General features: G+C 41.8%; 1 protein-coding gene across 4 annotated transcripts in view; it reads left to right on the plus strand.

The window, feature by feature from the left end:
• The first annotated feature begins 215 nt into the window (after positions 1 to 215).
• Positions 216 to 23,352, plus strand: part of LOC131241193 (nuclear-pore anchor-like) — a 124,228-nt gene continuing 101,091 nt past the window's right edge. For all 4 annotated transcript variants that reach the window (XM_058239915.1, XM_058239931.1, XM_058239939.1 and 1 more), the window contains exons 1-6: positions 216 to 592; positions 1,262 to 1,408; positions 20,172 to 20,270; positions 21,210 to 21,338; positions 21,416 to 21,508; positions 21,589 to 21,654. In XM_058239915.1, coding sequence (XP_058095898.1) covers positions 287 to 592; positions 1,262 to 1,408; positions 20,172 to 20,270; positions 21,210 to 21,338; positions 21,416 to 21,508; positions 21,589 to 21,654 — 840 coding nt within the window. In that variant the 5' untranslated portion in view covers positions 216 to 286. The remainder of the gene's footprint in view (positions 593 to 1,261; positions 1,409 to 20,171; positions 20,271 to 21,209; positions 21,339 to 21,415; positions 21,509 to 21,588; positions 21,655 to 23,352) is intronic.

Here is a 23,352-nt window from a genome sequence, read left to right on the forward strand (position 1 = left end):
CCATACTCGATCATGTGTAGCTGTTTTCTCACTTCAATTTTCAATCCAAATTGCATTAAACTAAAACATTTCATTTTCCAGACTCTTACTTAGCTTTTCATTTTTTGATTGTACTTTGAAACTATATTAACCGTGAGCCTCCCACGCGCGGCACGTACTGTGAACCGCTTCCGTATTTATCGGTTCGTCTATATATGTAGGGCAAGGGTTCTTTCTACATTTTAATTCTCCCCCTCCCTTTCCCTTTCCCTCCTCTTTTCTACTCTCGTTCTCTCGATCGTTCTCGATGCCGCTATTCCTCTCGGATGAGGAATTTCAGCGGTGCGCCGACGACGTGTCCGTCGTGGCGGAGAAGGCCGATGCCTATATCAGAGAGCTGCAGCGCCAGCTGGAGACGGTGAGGGCGCAGGCCGATGCATCTGCCATCACGGCCGAGCAGGCGTGCGCACTCCTCGACCAGAAATACATATCCCTTTCCTCCGACTACGCCAAGATCGAGTCCCAAAACGCCCAGCTCTCCTCCGCCCTCGAACAGAGGCTTTCTGAGCTCGCCGAGTCCCAGTCTCAGAAGCATCAGCTCCACCTCAAGGCCGTAAGCTCCCTTCTTCGTTCCCTCACATCCCTCAAGGAATACTAATTTTAAAAAAAGAAAACCGTAGAAAGTGAAATTTTGAAGAGAAGAGGTTTCCGTGCCTGCCTTATGTCGATTAGAATCTTTCATCTGGTGGGCCTCACCACAGGATTAGTTATGTTGAGAAAATCTCCCCCCACCCAACTCGTTATGTTTTGTTTTGAGCCGTTCATTACCAGGATGATTGTCGGATGGAATTGTGTCCAATTGGAGTCCTTTGGAATGTTGATCATTCATGGTGGGAGTGCCCAACTATAGACAGGTGATGGCCAGAATATTTGACTCCTAACTGGCTATCCTCACCATTGGACTGATGGGCTTCTTCCCAAACATTGGATATTTCTTGGTTTTTGATTGTCCACATACGAGCTGATTGGTGAGTGGAATTGTAGTATGGAGGCATACATTGCGACATTTGCCCATCCGTTGTAGGGCCCAGCCTGCTGGATGAATTATTCAGGTCTCTGAATGGCAGGGCATGTATGGATGGAATGCTGTCATGGATGAGAACTCTAATTTACACTGAGCCTGCAGCATTTACTTGAAATATCCTTTTCTATGATTGGAGATTGTCTACTTGTACCCGGACAGTTCATTGATTATGGGCTGTTTCTTTTGCCACAATATTAGATTGAAAAAGATGGGGAGGTCGAGCGGTTGTCAGTTCAAGCATCTGAGGTTCAGAAGTCCAAGCGGCAGTTGCTTGAATTGCTTGAGCAAAAGGACTTGGAGATTGGAGAGAAGAATGCCACAATACAGAGCTACCTGGACAAGATTGTAAGTTGCATTACCTTCTCCCTTTCCCTCTTTCTGTTGTGGTTGTTGGTTTTTTTTTTTTTTAAATTTTTTTTATAATTTTTTTTGGTGTGTGTGTGTGGTTATAGTAATGTGGCACATATTAGGCCTTTTCTTTTTGGGTCAAAGAAGAATATTCTTATGATGCAAATTCATCCTTATCATAAAAAAAGAACATTCTTGTAATGCAAAGCTAAAGCTAAATAGAGGAGGATCTGTAAAGGGAGGAAGCCTTAGTGAACCAGTGTAACACCTTGGATTTCATAACCCGAGTTTAATACTCATTTTCCAAAATCCCTAGTGTTAACCTTTAAAGATAGCCCACATTTCACAGTAAATTTTTTTTTTTTTTTCTAATTTCTTTTAGTGAGCATTGCAACCGACGAAAGGTAAATCAGAATTAAAGGGGAGAGTTCAAATATTCATCCCAAATATACAAAGTGGCTGCCCAAAAAGGGCTTATACAAACCAATGACTCAAATACGCAAATTCAAAGTAATGTACTAAAGAAAATATGAAAGAAACTTAAAAAGTAATAAATCTAAGCTGCAAGATCAAACAACTTCTCGTGCTTCACGTGAGCGCATACGTGTATATCATCTATGTATCATGCACCAACTGAATATTTTGATAGCGTCAATGGCTATCCTAGTGAGGTATGCCCCTCAAGATTACCAAGGCATTACAATAGTTAAGAGTAATATTCAAATAAAACTCAGGAAAATATAATATTCAACCTATACTTCACAAGTAGAATACAAGCATGTACAATTTACACTTTAGAAGTGAAGTATAAAAGGATACAACCTGCACATCACATGAAGACACAATCCACACTTTACAAGTAGAATACAAGAACTATAATATCTAAATTGCAATTCACAACTCACAATACAGCACAAACAACCACACATCTAAACTATAATTCTAGTATAACACAAGGAAATACAATCCAATCACAAATATAATACAAACAACTACAATATTCAATCGTTAATTTAATCTTAATTAATACATGATGTATGAATGCAATCAACCTGGGGACGCACATCCAACTGAACAAATGAATAGACTTTTCAAATAGTTGTCCCATTCATGCAAGAGAATGGGTCTTTCAAATAGTCAACTCATTCAAAATGCAATAAGGGTTGTTTGAACAGTACATTGGTCTTTTAAACAGTCAACCAGGCATTCGATAATGCCTACGTGCCATGTATGTGTGATTAACCCAACCGTTATTAGTCCAATTTATAAACATCACATCAGAGAAGCTCCAAGGTCACTATGGGGACTTGTCACCCAACATAGGTCGACAGTTTGGGCATAGTGTCCCATACCACCAATTATGGCTCATGAGATTTTAGCGAATAGAATTAAAATACACTCGAAAGATTATAAGTAGTGATTGTAATACAATAGATTCATGGTACTCTATTAAAAATAACCTCTACGACTAATGGCCACTCATGATTCAACACATAGACTTTACTATTACAATTTCACATATAGTTCCAATAAAAGAGTCCTCCCAACAAGCCATATTGGCACCAAGTCCTTCAAGGACACAATAAAAGAATACAATCCGTAAGCCACATGGGCACCAATAATCCACAAAATGGTAAGTCTACGACCAAATAACATTTAATCCATTCACAACCAGCCACTAGTTCGAGTAATCTCTAATATACATATCCATCAACATATAGCATTAGATTTCCAATACAATTCATTAACATAACCAAGTGTCAAACTAAACCACAATCCATTCGACCTCCCACATATAAAACAAACATCACTTCCATTAACTTACAAGTGTATCAATAATATGCAAATAAAACTGTCTGCTTAACTAGATTAGAGAGACAATTCTACAATATAAAGCATATCAATTCTATAATGTACACCATAACTCAAGTCACATCCTAAGACATGCGTAGAGTTAAACGAAGTTAGATCATTCATATAAATTAAACATAAGTTATAAGTCAAGCATGGAAGACAAATGTAAGTAAACTAATTTAACTATTATAATGAAGGAAAGCTTGAAGGGTGAATCCTCACCTTAGGATGCAGATTCTTTTCTAGCTCGACTATAATGCAAATTTGTACCCTAAGCACAAGTTCTAACCTAAAATACCATCAATGAATAGTTAGGATCAACATTAGAGTCTTAATTAATGAAATTAGATCTACCACCTACAACTAAGGTCAGGATTTCAAGAATTTGAGTTTCATTACTATATCTAATTCAATAATTGAATTCGAATTTCCACGATAATGGCCTAGAGAATACTTACCTCTCGACTTGACTCGATTTCTCAACTTGAACTCAACTTGCTCCAACCCGATTGCACATTGGCTCGAACAACGTAGATTAGAGGTGGAAATTGAAGGATTCAAACTTCCTACGGCTTGGTCTGATTCAAATCTCCTAGATGAACGCCACTCAACTCAATCTCCACACAAGCATGAGTCCGCGAGGGTTCAAATGTCACAGATCAACAACTATTATTGCACAAAAAGACTAGAATCAACCTTCTAAATTCAAATTAAAACTCAGCACAACCTAACCAAGTTGACTCGGTAGCGAACTAAACTTGATCTTGACCTGCTACTCTAAAATGAAGAACAACAACAAATGTTGTTGGCCAACATGATCAAACCCCGTCTACTAGCGAGAACACAACCGAAATCAGCCGGATCAGATGCCTAACTCGGGTGAGACTCGGTGACTGTTGAGTCAATTCGGTTTGACTCAGCAGACCCTCCTTTTCCCATTCTTCTTCTTCTTTCTTCTGTTTTCTCTTTCTTTCCCTGCCTAGACCTGAACCGAACCAAAGCCAAGCTTGACCTGATTGAGTTCAAACGAGTCAACGACTCGGTTTGAGTCAACGAGTTTGAACACATTCTTCCTCATGATTTTCTTCCATTGTTTCATTCTACAATTCTTTCACCACAATCTGGTATTCACAACAGAAATCCTTTTGTAGTGAAATCTGATCTTCTCAAAGCTCCCAGACCTGTTTTACACAGGAGAAAGAGGCCTGACTCTATGTAATACATGTCATGCGCAAACTGTTACGTCCGGTTTTCTCGATTCCTTGCCTAGTGGTGCTACATGATCACCACAGAAACTACATGATGAGTACTCACTCAATGCCCTTCCAAACGCATGTACCAGATCTTTGAATGAGAGCTGATCCCGAACATGCGGTGGTGTAGATTTGGTGGAGAAGAAAACCGCCATTAATGGCATCTTTGAAACCATCGATTCTTGCTTTGATCTAGTTCTTGCAGACGGTCTGTAGGGACCCTAGGAAGCTTACAGATAGGCTTTCTTAAAGCTTGGATGAGGTTGGATTGGTGGGTTTGAGCTTTGAAGGAAACGATGAATTTTCTCGAGTTGCCTTAATAACATAAGAAGTGACATGCTGTTCGATCCTATCTCCTTTTATATCATGACCTAATCCACTCTGCACCGTTGGATCAAACATAGATGGTCTGGATTCATTCTAGGGCTACACTATTTGCAACCAAAAAGATTCCGAGCAGCAGTTTATTTTGTTTGGAAACCCCAACTCGAGCGTTGAATGGAGAGCTGAGAATGCTCGAAATGTATGGCTGGGATAGAGAGAAACCAATGCACATGGATCGCTAGCTCACCACGAAGAATCGGTTTTCAGTTTTGGAAAAACGCTGCACACAACTCATATTTGTGCCGGATATCGTGTGCATGCACACTTGTTTCAACGTGCAAGACGAGTTAGGTTTCGGTCAGAATCGACCGCTATACAAGATAGACGGCTCGGATCATTCATTCGGTCTTTGATGGTTGGCCACGTCATCGCTAACAGACGATGTTTGATCAAATGCACTTCGGGCGGGAAACTAGGAAAGGAAGGAAGCTTCCTTTTTCAGAATATTTCATGTCAACGCCCGCTTGACTCGGGCTAGCGGTTTGATGCACTATGGCTGTGCACACCCACACCCAAAGCGTGGCCCACAAAGGTGCCTTGTGAAATCCACTCCGACCACTCGTTTCTAAAAGTCCAATTAGGACATCTGGCCAAAGATCAGACAAATCTCCAAAGCTTAGGTGGGCCACACCAATGAATTTTGTCTATTTTGTCGATTTTAATCTATCCAATGATTAGATTTATTCTGAATTTGAATATCAACAATTAGTAACACCCGAGGATTGAAAGTACAGGGTGTTACAGTCTACCCCCCTTGAAGAGAATTTCGTTCCCAAAATTCAACACTTCTATCAAGAATGGAAACGAGGACGCTCTATTCTGCGGTATTACTAAACATTCACTAATTTCTGAAAAAAAAAGTAGATTTATATTTACAGAGTATGCAATTGACTACTTGAACTAGGGCTATTACAATCGGCCTCCCATCTTAGTACCATATTTGCAAGTGATGATATTTCTCCACAGAGCTCTCCACTTAATATTAGAGAGGGCATGAATTCCAACTCCCCCTTCCACATAAGGTTTGCAAACTTTGTAGCAATTGAGGAGATGGACCCTATTGCCATCCGAGTTGCCATTCCACACGAATTCCCTCTTAATTTTGTTAATCCTGTTTATAATAGCCACAGAGCATTTGAACAGGGAAAGAAAATAGGAGGGGAGGTTGGAGAGGGAATATTTGATTAGGGTAAGACTGACCAACAAGAGACAAATATCTACTTTCCCAGGGGGTTTGTTTGCACTCAATTCTCTCTACTTGAGTCCCAAAGATGTTTGGCTGGTCTACCTATATAGAGGGAGACCCTAAGGTAAGTAGAAGGGAAGGACTTAGGCTTGTAGCCAAAGACCTCGGAAAAATTGGAGAGAGATCGAGCAGGGATGTTGATGTCGAGCAATTCGCTTTTAAAAATATTAATTTTAAGTCTAGAAATAGCCTCAAAACAACACAAAATTTTTCTCAGATTAATGACTAGCCTCTTGTAGAGGCTTCACAAAAAATTAAAGTAATTTCAGCAAACTGGATATGAGAAATAGAAGTGCTAAAAGAAGAGACAGAAACCATTGAGTAAACAAATCGATTCACCTTTGAGCATCATTCAACCGAGGCCTTTAGCTATAATAACAAAGAGGAGAGGGGAGAGGGGGTCTCCGTGCTTGATCCCTTTAGAGGATCGAAAAAAGCCTTTCGATGATCTATCGACTAAGACCGAGAAATGAGCTGAGGATAAGCATGACTGAATCCACCTTCTCCATTTCATACCAAAACCCATGTGACCTAGAATGTAATCAAGATAGCTCCAATCCACATGATCGAAGGCCTTTTCAATGTCTAATTTGCAAACTAAGCCTTTAAGACCTTCTCTGTGGTGAGAGTCTATACATTAATGGGCTGTAAGAGCGCAACTAAGAATTTGTCTATTAGCTAAGAAGGCCCCTTGGGCCTCAGAGATTACCTTAGAGAGGACAAATCTCAATCTAGAAGACAAAACCTTGGCTAGGATTTTGTAGGGGGCACCCAGAAGGCTGATGGGTATAAATTCTTTGAGGTTAGTTGCACCTTTCACATTGGGGATTAGGGCTATGAAGGTTTCTCCCATTGCCCTGGAGATGGAATCCGAGGAGAAGAATTAAGAAATGAAGTCAATTATCACTTTTTTTTAAAAACTAAATTCCAGAAAGATTTGAAAGAAGCTAAAGGGAAACCATCAGGTCTCGACGGTTTTTCTCTCCCAAGAGAGAAGACGACCAATTTAATTTCTTCCTCAGAGAATTGGGCTTCTAAAGACGAGGCCTTCTTTGCAGAGATCTGATTGAATTGGAGATCATCCAATCTCGATTTGGACTAGTGTTTCACGGAGAGAAGGGAGGAGAATAAGAAGTTATGTGGTCACATACCCGCCTCTTGTCGGTAGAGTGGGAACTGTTAATACTCACAGAGCTAATCTTGTTAGATCTTAATCCTGCGCTAACTATGGCTTGAAAATAGTATGTGTTTTTGTCCCCCTCTTTCAGCCAAACTGATCTAGATATTTGTCTCCATTTGATTTCGATTTGGTTGGAAGTAGAGGCGTAAACAAATCTATGATTTTCTCTCAAGTAGATCTCTTCCTCAGAAAGAGGCCCCACTGCTACCAGCACATCTAACAACTGGATGGCAGAGAGAGCATCAAAGGCAACAATCTCAACATCGGTCTTGAGTCTACTTTCTCCGCTTGATTAACTTGGTTTTGAGCATATGGAGCTTACAACTTAGGACGAAGTTGGGATTGCTAGAGATGGAGAACGAGGACCACCAAGATGAAATTAGATTAAAAAAACCTTCAACTTCAACTGGAAAGTTCAAACTTGAAAGATTTAGGACCCCAACTATCCTCCACGTAGTCCAGAAGGATAGGGCAATGATCAAATACTGGTTTGGGTAGGCCCCTTTGGAAGACAACAGGAAGAGCATCCATCCAATCAGGTGAAACTAAAAATCTATCTAAGCAAGACAAGATGGGAGGGGATTTAATGCATGGGCATTTTCACACTGGGCTCGAGTGGGGTGGCCTATGGGATGCACGGGCGGCCCGTGCGAGGTGGGTGTTTCGTGTGAGGCGGGTGTCTCGTGTGAGAGGGGCCCCATCCGTGTGAAGCAGGTGGCTCGTGTGAAGCGGAACCCATTTGAAGTGGGGCCCACGAGGGGGGTTCGGCCGAGGTCCTAACCCATGTGATGTGGGGCCTGGGCTATGAGATAAAGGGATTGATTCACCATGCTCTATCAGTTTGAGCTTTTAAAGCAAGTGGTTAATTGTCCTGCATCAGGATTGGCCATTAGACCAGGTGAATCTAACATCCAAATGAGGAAGGTCGATAAGATTATTGGCCCCAAGATTGCATGCTCCCAAAAAAATCGATTTTTCATAAGAGAACGGAATGACGTTCAATTCTCTTTATAGGTACCAAGGAAGGGACCATTTAAGTCTGATAGCATTGAGATTGCCCCAAAGTGTGTGCCTTAGGGAAGCCTTTCAAGGCCTGTAAATAGAAGAGAAAGCCCATCTAAAACTCGAGGAATTATCTTTGAGGACCATAGAGACGGATGAGTTGCCAATTAAGGAGTCGACTTTGGTCTAGAGGTTGGGATACTAGGCAACTAGAATTCTTCTAGTCGAACCATTCGCCCCTTGAAAGGTCAAATCCTTGTGCCTGACTCCCTAAATGTTATCGAGGTTAGATTTAGCTACTGATTGAAGCTTTGTTTCCTAGATAGCTACAATCTGACCTTTAAATTTCCGAAGCATGTCCTTGACTTAAGACCTCTTCCTAGCACATTTGAGACCTCACGCGTTCTAAGAAATAATCTTCACGGGGCATTTGAACTACCTCTTCTTCCTTTTTTCGAGGATCTGGAGGTTGAGCCCACCTCGTAATTAATTGAAGATTCAAGGTTGGCAAGCTCTTGTCTACCCCGCGATGGTTTGAGGGATTTTCTAATAGCCAGGGTTGCCCGAGCTTCCCAATCTTAGATAAAGTGATAAAGGGCAATGGAAGCCACCTAGAACTTGGTAGCTGAGGGAGTTGAGAGGGGGTAGGGGAGCTGGAGACAATCTGCAAGGGAACAACGTCCAATAAATGATTCTTAAGGTGGATGGATACACACACACACACACACACACACACACATATATATATATATATATATGGGCAGTGAGTCGGCCATCAATCCTATCATAGAACATTAGAGGAATAGGAGCTTAGAAAAAGAAGATGAATAATTGAGGGATTTGCGAAGAAGCATATAATTGATATTTTGTTGATTCAAGAAACTAAAACGGAAAGATCGATAAATTCACTGTTCTAGAGATATGGGGATTGCGACCATCGTATTCATCTCGTTTTCTGTCATGAGGTGGTCCAGAGGTGATGGGGAGGGTAGGTGAATGTAGCCAAATTCATGTCCAAGGAGGATGGGTTGTATTGGATTGCATTTAGATTCTTAGAGTTCATTAATACGTAATGAGCTAATTGACATGCTAACTGCAAGCTGAATTGCTTCTTGGTTCCAAAACATTGGGAGGAACACTTATCTAAGGCTCTTAGGTCCACTCTTCCTTGGTCATCTTGCATCATCACACTATCCTTTTAAAAGCTTGTGACATTGATTGTGGCCGGTCACACTTTTGAAATTTAAGAATGTGGCTTAAAGTGCCATGCTTCCTATGGATGGTAGAATGAGGAATTGTTTGGGGGACTTGTATGTTATAGATGCACTAAAGAGCTTCAAGCGTTATGCTGGAATCAAGATTTGGAATTAATAATTGTTTGGTACACTCAATGAACAAAAAAAAGGCGCTTTAAGAAATTGAAATGTTGATCTTGGCTTCATCCCCTTAGAGAGGATCCTCTTTAGTGAAAGTTGCAAATTAGAGTATGTCAATATCCTCAGTTTAGTAGTTCTTGAGAAGAAAATAGTTTAGAGCATTCTGGCTCATTGGGGATAAAATACGCTTTCTTCCACTGTTTTGCAAATGCTCGGAGGTGGAGTTGTATTTTCAAACTATGGGTGCAGAGAATAGATTCTTTGAAGATCAAGATACAATAGCTATCGAGGTGGCAAGGTTTCCCGGGACCTATATACGAAGGAGGATGATAGGTGCTGTCTACTTGATGTCATTTCTTTTAATTCCTTTTCCCAAGAAAAAGTGGAAGTGATATGGTTAGAAAGAGGGTTTGAGATGGAAAGGATTAAGATGGTTATCATGCAATGGAGGCAGATGAGGCCCTAGGGCCAAATGGATTGACAATGGGGCTTTATCATTAATGTTGGGATATTGTTTAAGGCGACTTCCTATCGCAAGGGGCAAATCAGAAGCATAAATTCCACTTGCCTAAGTCGGAAGAGGTATGTAAACTATTATCGAAAGGAGGTTTAGGTATTAGAGTGTTGGAAGAAATGAATGTGACTCTCCTATGAAAATGTCTATGGAGATTTGGGTCTGAATGTGGCCAAATGGATTGACAATGGGGCTTTATCATTAATGTTGGGATATTGTTTAAGGCGACTTCCTATCGCAAGGGGCAAATCAGAAGCATAAATTCCACTTGCCTAAGTCGGAAGAGGTATGTAAACTATTATCGAAAGGAGGTTTAGGTATTAGAGTGTTGGAAGAAATGAATGTGACTCTCCTATGAAAATGTCTATGGAGATTTGGGTCTGAATGTGGCAAGGTATGGATAGAAGTACTCGTATCCAAATATGGTGGGCAAGAGGGGGGATGGGAGGTCAAGAGGTCTTCGCATTATCGACCTTCGGACATTTGGAAAGCCATTAATTCAATAACTTCTATGTTTATGTCCACTGTGGCTCTCTATCTCGGGGATGGGTCACCTATACGTTTTTGGGAGGCCTCCTGGTGTGGAGAAAGGTCTTTGGTGGTGGATTTTCCATCCCTGGCAAGGTTAGCTCCCGTGAAGAATATATCAGTGGTTGATTGCTTTTCCCACATGGATGGAGGCGTGTGGTTTCCCCCATGTCAAAGAGCTTTAATAGACGAGGAGGTGACCGATTTAACACTTCTTTTGGAGAGGTTGCACAACATTCATCCCTCTTTAGCTCTTGATGATCACATGGGTGTGGAAGATGTCACCAAATGGGAAATTCTCAGTCAGATCCTTCTACAAGATGGTTCGAGAATCATCGACTTTCGAGTTCACTAGAAAATTTCCATGCCTTCCGGTTCTACAAGGTGTTCCCTAAGGTGGCATCTTTTGCTTGGTTGGTTGGTCAGAATAGAATTTTAACAATAGACAATCTTCAGAAAATGTTGACAGTCTTGCCCAATATGTCTATTGAGTATGAGCGATATAGAATCGATAGGTCACATCTTTATTCACTACTATTTTGTGCAATATATATGGTACATGTTCCTAGAAGTTGTTGGTATTTAGTTGGCTATGCCTCAACCAGTCAATGAGTTGTTTTGGGTGTGGCATGGAACCCAACTCCTTAGCCTTCGCTATCAACTTGGCATCTCGTCTTGTTAGCAATCCTATGAAACACTTGGAGAGCACAACAATCGATGCTTCTGCAACAAATGTCAATTGTGAGAAGAGATTGTGGCAGTCCAAGAGAGATTTAGTAGAATGGGTATCTAGGATGTCAAGGGTTTCCGATGAAAATGTTTAAGAAATTTCTTCTATGTTAAGGTTGTGAATCTAGGTTGTAATTTGGTTTTTTTCCAGGATGTATTCTTTGCTGCTTTGATATATGTCATTACAACATATCTATAAAAACAATTACTACTATCCTTTAAAAAAATAAAAAATAAATGTTGAAGGCGACTTGATTGCGGTATTCAACAAATTCTTCTATAGGGGTTGTGTCCATGTAATGCAGGGGCATTTTCACATTGGGCTCGAGTGGGGTGGCGTCTGGGATGCAGGGGCATACTTGGGGTGGGCGGCCTGTGTGGGGCGGGGCCCACTCGTGTGAAGCGGGTGGCTCGTGTGAAGCGGAACCCATGTGAAGTGGGACCCACGAGGGGGGTTCAGTCGAGGTCCTAACCCATCGGATGTGTGGTCTGGGCAATGAGATAAAGGGATTGATTTGCCATGCTCTATTAGTTCGAGCTTTTAGAGCAAGTGGTTAATTGTCTTGCATCAAAGTGGTATAAGAACGGGAGGTCTCGTGTTCGAGACTCCTCACCGGGGGTGATTAATGCAGGGGCATTTTCACACTGGGCTGGGGTGGCCTGTGGCATGACTTTCATTTCCCTCATTCCGACGTAGCTGGAGGAATGATAGTGTTGGATTTTGGCTGATGAGTTTAGGAGTAAAGTTATCTCCCCCATTTGTGTCATCTTTGTGAAGGGGAACAAAACTGTGGATAGGATTCCTCATTGTAAATGGAAGCGTGGATTTGGAAAAAGGGATATTCCCAGGAATTGTACGTACCATGGAGAAGGCATAAAATAGGGTTGATTGGTTGTTCCTTTACTTAAATTAGCAGGGTGGAATTCGTATGAAATGGATTAAGTGGATGTGATCTCAACCATATTGATGGTTTAATTTTCAATTCTCATTAATGGTTCCCCAAAGGGCTACATTATTTTTGCTCTAGGGCTAACAAGGCACCCGTTTTCGCCCTCCTCATTTCTATTGTTGCAGAATGGATTTGGAAGCTTTTCGAAGCGACAAAAAGATTGGCTGCAGAAGCGGGGAAGCATTTATTTCATAGTGTTGTCTAGTATAGAAGGCCACGAAGTAGGAGTGGTAGCACGGGTCTTAAAGTGGGATTGGCAACTAGTTAAAAGCATCGGGCAACTAAGCATAAACCACCACTACTAAAAGTTCCAAGGAAGAGATTTGCAAGCATATCCACCCTTATTTTAGAATCACTTCTACAATTCTATTCTTGATGTTATAGGCCTCGTAGAATCTCCGACCATCCAAAATAATTGACTTCATCTTCAGTGTTGGAACCAACCCCATAATAATGAGCAAAATCATTAGATATATTTATCTTGATCATTTCTCACAATCCCTCCACCACCACCATTGCCAAGATTGCCATGGTATGCTCCATCAAAATTCGATTTCAACATATTATAGAGAGGCTTTATCCATTTAGCTAGAACTATTTTGCTAGCTTAAACGGTTTTATTGTGATGTTTGAATTACGAATCTATAACTAATTTAACAAGCTACATTAGCCACAAAGCCCTCTTTTTTCTCTCTTGAAGCCAATATATGATTCTTCTGCTCACAACTTTGGACTAATGCCCTCTTCGTTCATGCTTTCAAGAGTTATAGTCCTTCAAGACTTCCTAGGATAGTAAGCATGGTAATGCACCATTAAAAAAGGGCAAAACACCCATAATCCACCCATGGTGATTATTGTTTGAAGCTCCGTGGAACCTAGTTGTGCATCAATTATAAAGATACCTGATGCCTACATTTATGTCAGATTCCAAAACACATTAACTTGATGATAGTTCATCTTATCATACGAATGGAAAGAATGGCGAGGTGTTGATGGTAGAGAGCTGTGGTTGGTAAGGACGCTCGGAAAAATGGTGACGGTGAAATGGCAATGGAAAGGGTAGGAGAGAATCGAGGATGAGAATACGCTCAGGAAATCCGATGTGGGAGACCATTAGAGCTCAAGTTGGGAGGAGGCAATGGTAGAGGGGAATGACGGTGTGTGTGAAACCGTCAATGTCTAGGACGAGAGTTGGGAGGAAGTTGAAGTGCGATGACTACCCGACTCTTTATGTCGCGGGTTTCTCGGAGGAGTGGGTGCTGATAAATTTCGAAAGAGTTTTTGGCCCCGAGGGGGGGGGGGGGGGGTAATGGAGGTAGTGATTCCTAAAGAATAGATGATGCAGGACAATTAACCACTTGTTCTAAAAGCTTGAACTGTTAGAGTATGGCGAATTAACCCCTTTATCTCATAGCCCCTCATGGGTTAGGACCTCGGTCGAACCCCCCTCTTGGGCTTATGGGCCCCAAATCACATGGGCTGCCCACTCCGAGTATGTCCCCGCATCCCACGGGCTACCCCACTCGAGCCCGGTGTGAAATGCCTTTGCATTAATCACCCCTGGTGGGAGTCTCGAACACGAGACCTCCCTTGTGGGCCCCAAATCACATGGGTCACCCACCTCGAGTTTGTCCCCGCATCCCACGGGCTACCCCACTCGAGCCCGGTGTGAAAATGCCCCTGCATTAATCACCCCTGGTGAGGAGTCTCGAACACGAGACCTCCCGCTCTGATACCAATTTGATGCAGGACAATTAACCACTTGCTCTAAAAGCTCGAATTGTTAGATTATGGCGAATTAATCCCTTTATCTCATAGCCCAGGGCCCACGTCTCATTGGTTAGGACTTTGGTCGAACCCCCCTCGTGGGCTCGTGGCCCGAAATCACATGGGTCACCAACCTCGAGTGTGTCCCCGCATCCCACGGGCTACCTCACTCGAGCTCGGTGTGAAAATGCCCTTGTATTAATAGAACATGACAGCATATCGAGGCTTTGCTTTTATGTGTATGAGTTCTGAGGGGGAGTTAGGAACTTAGGATGCATAGTTAAGCTGCTGCATGGAGAAAGAGTCCGGGGTAAGAAGATACTAGTTTAAAGGGCTTATTTTGGATTGAAACTTAAGAAGAAAGAGGTGAAGCCGACTTCTTGGAAGGTTGCGGGAGAAATATTGTCCTTCAATCCATGGGTTTGGCAAAGGAGTCCCGATTGGTGAGTGAGATCTTTGGAGATGGGGAAGGCTCAAGGGTGACAGTAGTACTTCCTTTTGAGATGTCCTCATTGGGGGAAATCGCCATCAGCTTGTAGTAGCGGGTTCTAAAGAAACCTTAGTTGATGAGGTACATATGGTGAAGGGGGCGACAACCGAAGATGGCAAATAGGTGGTGTTGGATAGATAGGTAGGTGTGATGGTAATTCAGATTAAGTCGGAAGCGCTGCTTCAAGCTCACGACAACTTGAAATGTTCCCTAGCAGCGGAAACGAAGGAAAATACCCCTCTCGCAGGTGCATTGATGGCTAGAGGCCTACGACAACTTGGAATCGCATGCCTATATGTTATACCCGATATGAGATCTGGATTTGCTATGATAGGAGAACTTGGACATAATTCTTGGCATTACTCTTGATGAAACTGAGTGTTTGATTATTAGGCTTCGCTGGTGGGAGGATTTCTTGCTCTTTGGCAAAGAAGATAATTGGTTCCTGATTTGGGGCATCTCGCTAGAGCTGTGGTCCTCCGACTTCTTTACAGTGGTAGGCTTGTGTGTGTGTTTTTGTTTTTTTTTTTGGGGGTGTGTGTGTGTGTGTGTGTGTGTGTGTGTGTGTGTCCATCGATCCTGAAATGGAAAATGGGGAGTTGTTGGGGGTGGCTAGGATCCGAGTAAGGAGGAAGAAGGCCACTGGGTTCCCTACATCTATCCCGCTCGTGGTCGGGGATGTTCTCTTGGAGTCGTGGGTTCAGAAAGAGGAGACAAGAGGAAAGCCAGTGAGATGGAGAGAGATTTGGAAGAGGTAGGAGGGCAACGACATCGTGAGGTCCCATGGAGGGCGGCCAATTGGGGCACGACTTCCATACTTTGTATATGCCAAACTCTTGGCAGGTTGTCCTGTGAGAAGGAGAATGGTGATGGGGTAGGTGGGGGGAGATTTAATCTCTAGCTGCCACGTTCTTCTGAGTGCTTTGCGGGAGCATTAGGGTCTTTGCTTGTTCCTTCGACGCTAGAAAAGGTGCAAGGCTTGGGTGCCGAACCTGCCCCTATGTCTCGTACCAGCTTCGTGTCCCGGGAATGACACGTTGCAAAGAGAGCGAAGGTGGTCATGAGTCTATTCTTCTTGTTCTTGTTGTGGTGCGAGTTGCAGACGATCACGATCTGTTATGTGAAGTCACTGATAGTGAAAATAGATCTGACGACTTTTTTTGGTGAGGAGGCCGCCTTTGATGTTGACACGTGGCCATCGGAAGATGATTTATCGGTAGATGATGGGCAGTTTGTTGTAGCATGTGCAGGGGAGGATCAACCATGTGTATTGGGGCACGACTATTCCCTTGCACATGAAATGTTTTTAATCGAGTCAGAACGTGAGGTCGACTCTAATACCTTTCTCCGACGTTTCGATAACTCTACCGACCCTTTGGGAAGCGATCGGCAGGAGATTCCTCACGATGAAGACGACAACGCTTCTAGCTCTTGTGATGGGGATGTTAGACTCATCTCCTCTGCCGATGTGGTTCACAAGAGACCGTTAAGCATACAGGGAGGTCCGCCTTTTAAGATTCCACCCTACAAAGATTCTTGCCTTTAGATTTAAGGGAGTCCTCTCCAAAGTCATTTTTGAAAATCAGGTTGCCTTCATCATAGGCAGGCAAATTCTGGATAGTGTGCTTATTGCCCATGAGTGCATTCACTCTAGTTATATGGAGAGGAGAAGTGGCATTGTTTCTAAGTTGGATATTGAGAAGGCCTATGATTATATCAACTGGAGGTTCCTCGATTATGTGTTTCTTAGATTGGGTTGTGGGATGAAATGGAGGGGATGGATTTATTTGCGCGTGTAATCGGCCTCTTCCATCCTCGTTAATGGTTTGCTAAACAGTTTTTTAGGGCCTCTAGGGTTCTTCGCCAAGAGGACCCTTTATCTCCCTATCTATTTGTAGTTGTTGGGGAGGGCCCTAGTAGGATGCTTCAGAAAGGGGAGGAAAATGGACTATTCGGCGGGTTTAACACTGCAATTGGATGTCCTCATATTAGTCATCTTCAGTATACGGATGGTACACTCCTTTTTTTTGCGACGCAGATGCGACATTGGTGGACAACTTACACAAAATTTCTGTTTGTTTTGGAGCTGTCTCAGGTTTGAAAATTAACATTTACAGATCCGAGATGTTGGGGATTCAGGTTCGTGGGGAAGATTTGAGCTGTCTGACGAGTATTTTCGGATTCAAGGTGGGGGCCCTTTCCTTCCCCTTACCTTGGGTTGCCTCTTTGCAGTGGGAAGCCAGCCCCTCACCTTTGGGATGGGGTGATTGAAAGGATTGAGAGGAAACTAACCATGTGGAAATGCGGATACTTATCCTTCGGCGGGCGCTTAACGCTTCTTAAGGCGACTTTCTCCAACATGCTTGTCTATTTCATGTCTCTATTCAAATGTCTCAAGTCGGTGTTGGATAGACTTGAGAAGCTAAGGAGAGATTGGATGGTGGGAAGTTTCATATGCTTAAGTGGGATGAGGTGTGTAAGCCATTAAAGGCAGGAGGTGTGCGGTTTAGAATTTTGATTGATATGAACTTGGCGCTTCTTGGAAAGTGGATTTGGAGATTCAGATTGGAGCCGGGGAGGTTGTGGGGGGAGGTGATTGCCAATAAATATGGGTTGCCGGGGGGCAATTGATTTGTGAAGAGATCTTCACATATAGAATTTCAAGCATTTGGAAGGTGGTGGCGGAAACTGAACAATTTGTTTCTAGAGGGATTGTGTTTTTGCTTGGTAATGGGCTCCGTATTTGTTTCTGGGTGGATGTTTGGTGCGGTAAGAAATTGCTTCAAGATTCTTACCCTAGAATTGCTTTCTCGCCCCTAATTGCTTCATTGCGGTGGCGAATTGCTATTCGGTGAATAGTGGCCATGTTGTCTGGAGCCCTCCATGTTGTAGGAACGTGACGGAGGTGGAGATCGATGAGCTTGCCGGCCTATTGGATCTCGTGAATGATGTTCCCCCCTCCTCTAATGATGGTGACTCGATGCTTTGGAAGGTACATAGCTCTTGATAGTTCTTTGTCCGATCACTCTTCGGGTTGATTAGGTCGCTGCCTCATAACCTCGATTCACTGCATCCCTATCATAGTTGGTTCTATGGACCCCCTCGTGTGGCGATTTTTGTTTGGCTAGTGGGTCGGAAGAGGGTTCTCACAGTCGATAATCTTTAGAGAAGATCCTTAGTTCTCCCCAACAATTGCCTAATGTGCATGGAGGATGTGGAATTGATCAATCACCTCTTCCTTCATTGCCTGTTTGCTCGGAAAATATGAGAGCATTTCTTTTGTTTGCTTTGTGTTGATTGGGTAATGCCGAAGTCAGTGGGTGTGGCATGGTGGAGTGGGCAAGTCTGGAAAAGCCAAGTGGAGGTTGATCTTTATGACGGTGTTTTTGGGCTATTTGGAAATGGCTGTTGTTTTCGAAATGAGTCAGCAGGTTTTGAGGAGGTCATTAGAAAAGTTAAGTTCCTCTCTCTAGTTTAGTTGTTTATGTAAAAGCCATGTAGGCGATTTTTCTTTTGCTTTAGGTTGGGTTTCTCAGGTTGCATTCTTTTCTCGCTTTTGCGAGGTCTTTTAATAAAATGTGTTGTTACCTCTAAAAAAGTCAATTATAAAGATACGGATAATGAATAAATGGGATATGAAGACTGCTCCTAAAATAGCCCCACACCTTTCCTAGCCAACACCCCTGCACTTAGAAGATGGTCAGCATCTTCCACTTCATTAAAATTACAGCGAATGCTTCTTGAAGCATATGCTGAATGAAACTGTCCAAAATGACAACGGACGCTTCTTGAAGCATACGCTGAATAAAACTGTCCACCACCATATGCTAGATATATAGGAACATCCTGATTGCAAACTGGTGCACCTAACGAATGAGAATCGTCAACCACACGCAGTTGTATCAAACCTTAGGACCAAATCATGCCCAACACACCCAATCCAAGAATAACGATTCTTCTGCTAGAAAAGAAACAAAAAATGCAATAACCAATGAATAATCGAAGCTTTCACCAGTTTTGATGGCCTGGATCATACACCTCACATGTGCAAACATGCAACCCTAGCCCAATGCTTGTAGAAAGATAAAAATGTCCCAAAAGCTGCTGGACAATTTTTGTTATTGAGTTTTTATAAAGAAACAAAAGAAAAGCCCTAGAACTAATTTGGGCCATACATCAAGCATAAATTATGAGCTGGATGTTATAATCTCAACCCTACAATCTTATTTTTGAAGGAAAATGACTAAGATACCCCTATCTACTTAAGTGGGACATGAGCCAAGCAAAACTAAACTAAATTCATCCAAAAATAAACCAAATTCGGGACTAAAGGAAAATGCCACAAAAAGACCCTTTTGTTGACCCAAAAGTGTACCTCGGGGCCATAATATGTGGTCCGTTGATGGGTCTACGGGTTTGGCCCATTATGGAACATATTTGGGCCCCCTTTGACTCTAATCCATCCGAAAACTCCTTGGCAAGTAAATCAGCCCGATCCATTAATATTATGTAGTCCATGTCCTCATCAGAAACCAACGTAGACCAATCCCTCTCCTGGTGCCTTAATCTCCAATAATGGCATGTTGACTTTATCACGGAATTACCCTGACAATTCAGAGTTCAAACCAGCTTATCTGATTCTGATTGGTTCCTAATCTTCATGCTGGATTGGGTTAGATCGTGCACTGTACCAACCAGTTTAATTTGATAAAGCTGCTGCTCCTTCCAAGACCCAACCTGGGAGAGCACATCTTGAACCTGTCAGTTGCCATTAATGAGCCTTTTGACCATCGAAAACAAGTGATCCTTCATCTTTACATGGTGACATCTTATGCTGAATAGGCCTAAAACCTGCTATCGAGAGCCACTCATAGCAATCTGGATGCGAATATCATGCCAGTGCTGATTGTGTGCATTGCTCTAAGCATTCATCTCATTCCAGTAGGCCATATCACTATTCAAATGAGATCTTCCACCTTTTGTTCTTAGCTTGAGCTTGAAGGTTGGGTAATGGATCAGGGTTACCTACATTTGAAGGTTGGATAATGTACTTCTCTTTCCTGTTGAGTAAAACTTGGATTTCACATCTGTTAAATGCTAGAGTTATCTCTTTCATAAGATACCCAGCCATCACAGATGAACATGGCTAAAAAATAAATTACAGAAGAAACCCATCAGTCACAGACCCTAAGATCTTTGTTAATATAAGTCACAGAACAAAGCCATCGTGAACCCGATTTCATAGAAAGAGAGAAATTGTCTGTCTTCATAAAGAAAAAAAATGATGTCATTACCAATCAATGATGAAGACATCAGGTTCCAAACCCGTCACAGACGAAATAGGGTAATTGGGTAAGACATGTACTGATAGTGAAGATCAAGGAAGCTTCACAAATCTGATGTATCTTCATAGTTAGTTCAGTTACTTATTTCAAAGTGCCCAATATCCTTTTTTCACTTCCCTTATTGTTCCCTTTTCTTGTGAAGCTCACATTAACAGATGCTGCTGCTCTGAAAGAAGCCAAGTTGCATGATAGTGCGGCTGAGTTGGCACGGTCTCGTTCTGCATGTACTCGTCTTTCCCAGGTCAGTTGATATTTGTACTAGTGGTTTCTCGGTCAGTAACTGATTTTTTAGTAAAAAAGTAAGACCTATTCTGGACATCCATCTATCACTGAAGGTGGTTCTCCTACATAAATTGTGCTTCATGCCATTCAACATGCTGTTAGCAAGAAATCAAGGGTTTACCATTTCTTGGAATCTTTTCTTTTGTGAGGTTGGCAAAGAATTTCGTTAAGGCCTTATGAAGTAAAACACTAAATTGGCCAGCATATATTTTTGATCTTTAGCCTATGCCTGGTACTGTCATTGTTCTCTGTTCCATCCTCCAATATTTCGTTAAGGCTGTGATGATGATGATATAATTTATTGCCTTTTTCTGGTGCTTGTTCAGTTTTGCAACTTTTGTTCACTAGCCTAACATTGATTGTTGTACTTTCTTTTGTGATGACGATATAGTTTATTGCCTTTCTCTGGTGCTTGTTCAGTTTTGCAACTTTTGTTCACTAGCCCAACATTGATTGTTGTACATTCTTTTGTTCACTAGCCCAATATTGATTGTTGTACTCTCTTCTTCTGCTTCTTGTGCTTCTTCTTCTTCTCTCTCTCTCTCTCTCTCTCTCTCTCTCTCTCTTCCTCTCCCTCTCTCTCTCCGCCAGAAGCAGAAGTTTTGCAACTTTTGTTCACTAGCCTAACATTGATTGTTGTACTTTCTTTTGTGATGATGATATAGTTTTTTGCCTTTTTCTGGTGCTTGTTCAGTTTTGCAACTTTTGTTCACTAGCCCAACATTGATTATTGTACATTCTTTTGTTCACTATCCCAATATTGATTGTTGTACTTTCTTCTTCTTCCTCTCTCTCTCTCTTTCTCTCTCTCTCTCTCTCTCTCTCTCTCTCACTTAAAGCAGGCGCAATTCATTTCTTTGATTTTGATATGTATCATTTGATACGTTTATGTGTACAGGAGAAAGAATTGATTGAAAGGCATAACATTTGGCTCAATGAAGAGTTAACAACTAAAGTTAACAGTCTTATTGAACTTCGCAGATCACATACTGAGTTCGAGGCGGAGATGTCTTCTAAACTTGCTGATGTAAGTGTATTATGGCATTTATTATGAACTACTAGAGTCAAAGGTCATCCATTCAAATTTCAGATTATGCCTTTCAGGTTGAGAAACAATTAGATGAATGTTCAGTCTCCTTAAAGGGTAATAAAGAACGTGTTAGGGAACTGGAAATGAAACTGACATCTACTCAAGAGGTATGATTTTGTTTTATTTGCGCTTGAATTTTCATGGAATGGTGTTTCCTTTTCTCCTTAACATGCCCTGGTGTTTACAGGAGTTATGCTCATCCAAAGCTGCTGCTGCAGAAAATGAAGCTCGCTTCTCTGAAGAATTATCAACTGTGAGTTTTGAATAAAACAATTTCTTTGCCTTTTCCATTCTGGAGCAAGGTTTTAAAAATCATCCGAAACCAGTATATGCCACCTCATACATTCCAGTTTTGGTATCTAATGATACAATACACTTTTGCATGAGCACACAAGCTTAGGAGTGATGTTGTCCTTATCGGAACGAGTCGGACTGAGTTGCCCTGGCCCCTGTGCAAATTGCCAAATGGATAGTTAAGGTCAGTTGTGTAGGGCACACAATTATGTGTATATGAAAACCAACCCGTCCAGTAGGTGAGCCCCATCATGTTTGGTCCTGAGCTCTAAAATCAGGCTTTCTGATGGCTCAGGTGGGCCATAAAATAGGGATGAATGGGGGAGAACGCCACCATACGAAAGAAAATATGTTGTGTGTTGTCTACTGTTGTGTGTATATGACATCCAATCCATTCATACAGTGCGACTAACCAGGATGAAGGGACACCCCAAAAATCAAGCCGATTCAAAACATAGGTTGGCCGAACCACTTGACTTTGTGGGTTTGGGCACAATTTTTATTTTCTTTTCTTATGGTGTGGCCCGCATGTTTTTGATGAACCCGATTTTTGGAGCATCTCTTGTTTATGTTAGGACACCTGTGCATGGTTTGGATTGCACACAAACATTATTGTGGGCCCAAAAACACTCCACAGGTATGGTTACCAGTACCATACGAGTGAGTGTGCTGCAATAAATGATGCCCTTCTTGGTTTTCTAGGAAGCAGAGTTATTTTATATTATGCATTGGAATGATGCTTGATACAATGCACCCAAAAACTCCGATAGTTGGATATCAAATAAGTGTCATTTTTCTTTCACGATGCATCTAAAATCTGGAATCCATAATATGGACAGATTTTGGATTACTTGTTAGCCACATGCAACTTCTAAGTGCCTGGGTATCATCCATCACACTGTACTAGAGCATAAAATTTTCTTACTAGTGTGTGTGGCCATTTTGGTCCATACATATCGGTTTTGTTGGACGCTGATATGGTACACCAACACTGATATTTACTCCTTGATTTGGAGCTGTCTCCACATGTTTGAAGTGGTAGATAAGAATCTCATCTGTTACATGGTTAATTTAGCGGAAGTGGTCTATGGCATCCTTTGGAAAATAATACGATTTACCTGAAATGAATACTTATGCTGTCTTTTGTGGGATGATCTTGTTTAGTTTTGTTGTTGTTGGCTAAATGAAATAGGGTTTCTTCCTTTGGCAGTTACTTTACCGATGTCTAGTATCATTATCATCCTAAGCATTTACCCAATTAATCAGTGTTTTAAACAATGAATAGCATGTAGCATAGCATTCACCCTTCTGAAGCATGAGGCGTAAGCCTCTACATGCTACTTCTAGATTTTTAATCAAGGTTGTGCTTGGTTACACCAATTTCATGATATTCTGCACCAAATTTGTCTGATTAATAATTGAATTTAACAACATTTCGTGATATTTGGTGCAACCAAATGCAACCTAAAGTAATAGGAAGGGGCAATGATTAAGTATAATGGTAAAGAAAAAGTAACAAGATTGATTTAGTGCTATTACTTATATTATTTTAGTAAAAGCATTGGATTTTTTTTTTTTTTAAATATTGAAAATAGAAAAATGTAACGAATCATTGAAAACATTAAGGGTGTGTTTAGTTTTCCAATTACAATTGTAA

The sequence above is a fragment of the Magnolia sinica genome, chromosome 1 (genome assembly GCF_029962835.1).
Source record: "Magnolia sinica isolate HGM2019 chromosome 1, MsV1, whole genome shotgun sequence".
NCBI classification, from domain to species: Eukaryota; Viridiplantae; Streptophyta; class Magnoliopsida; order Magnoliales; family Magnoliaceae; genus Magnolia; species Magnolia sinica.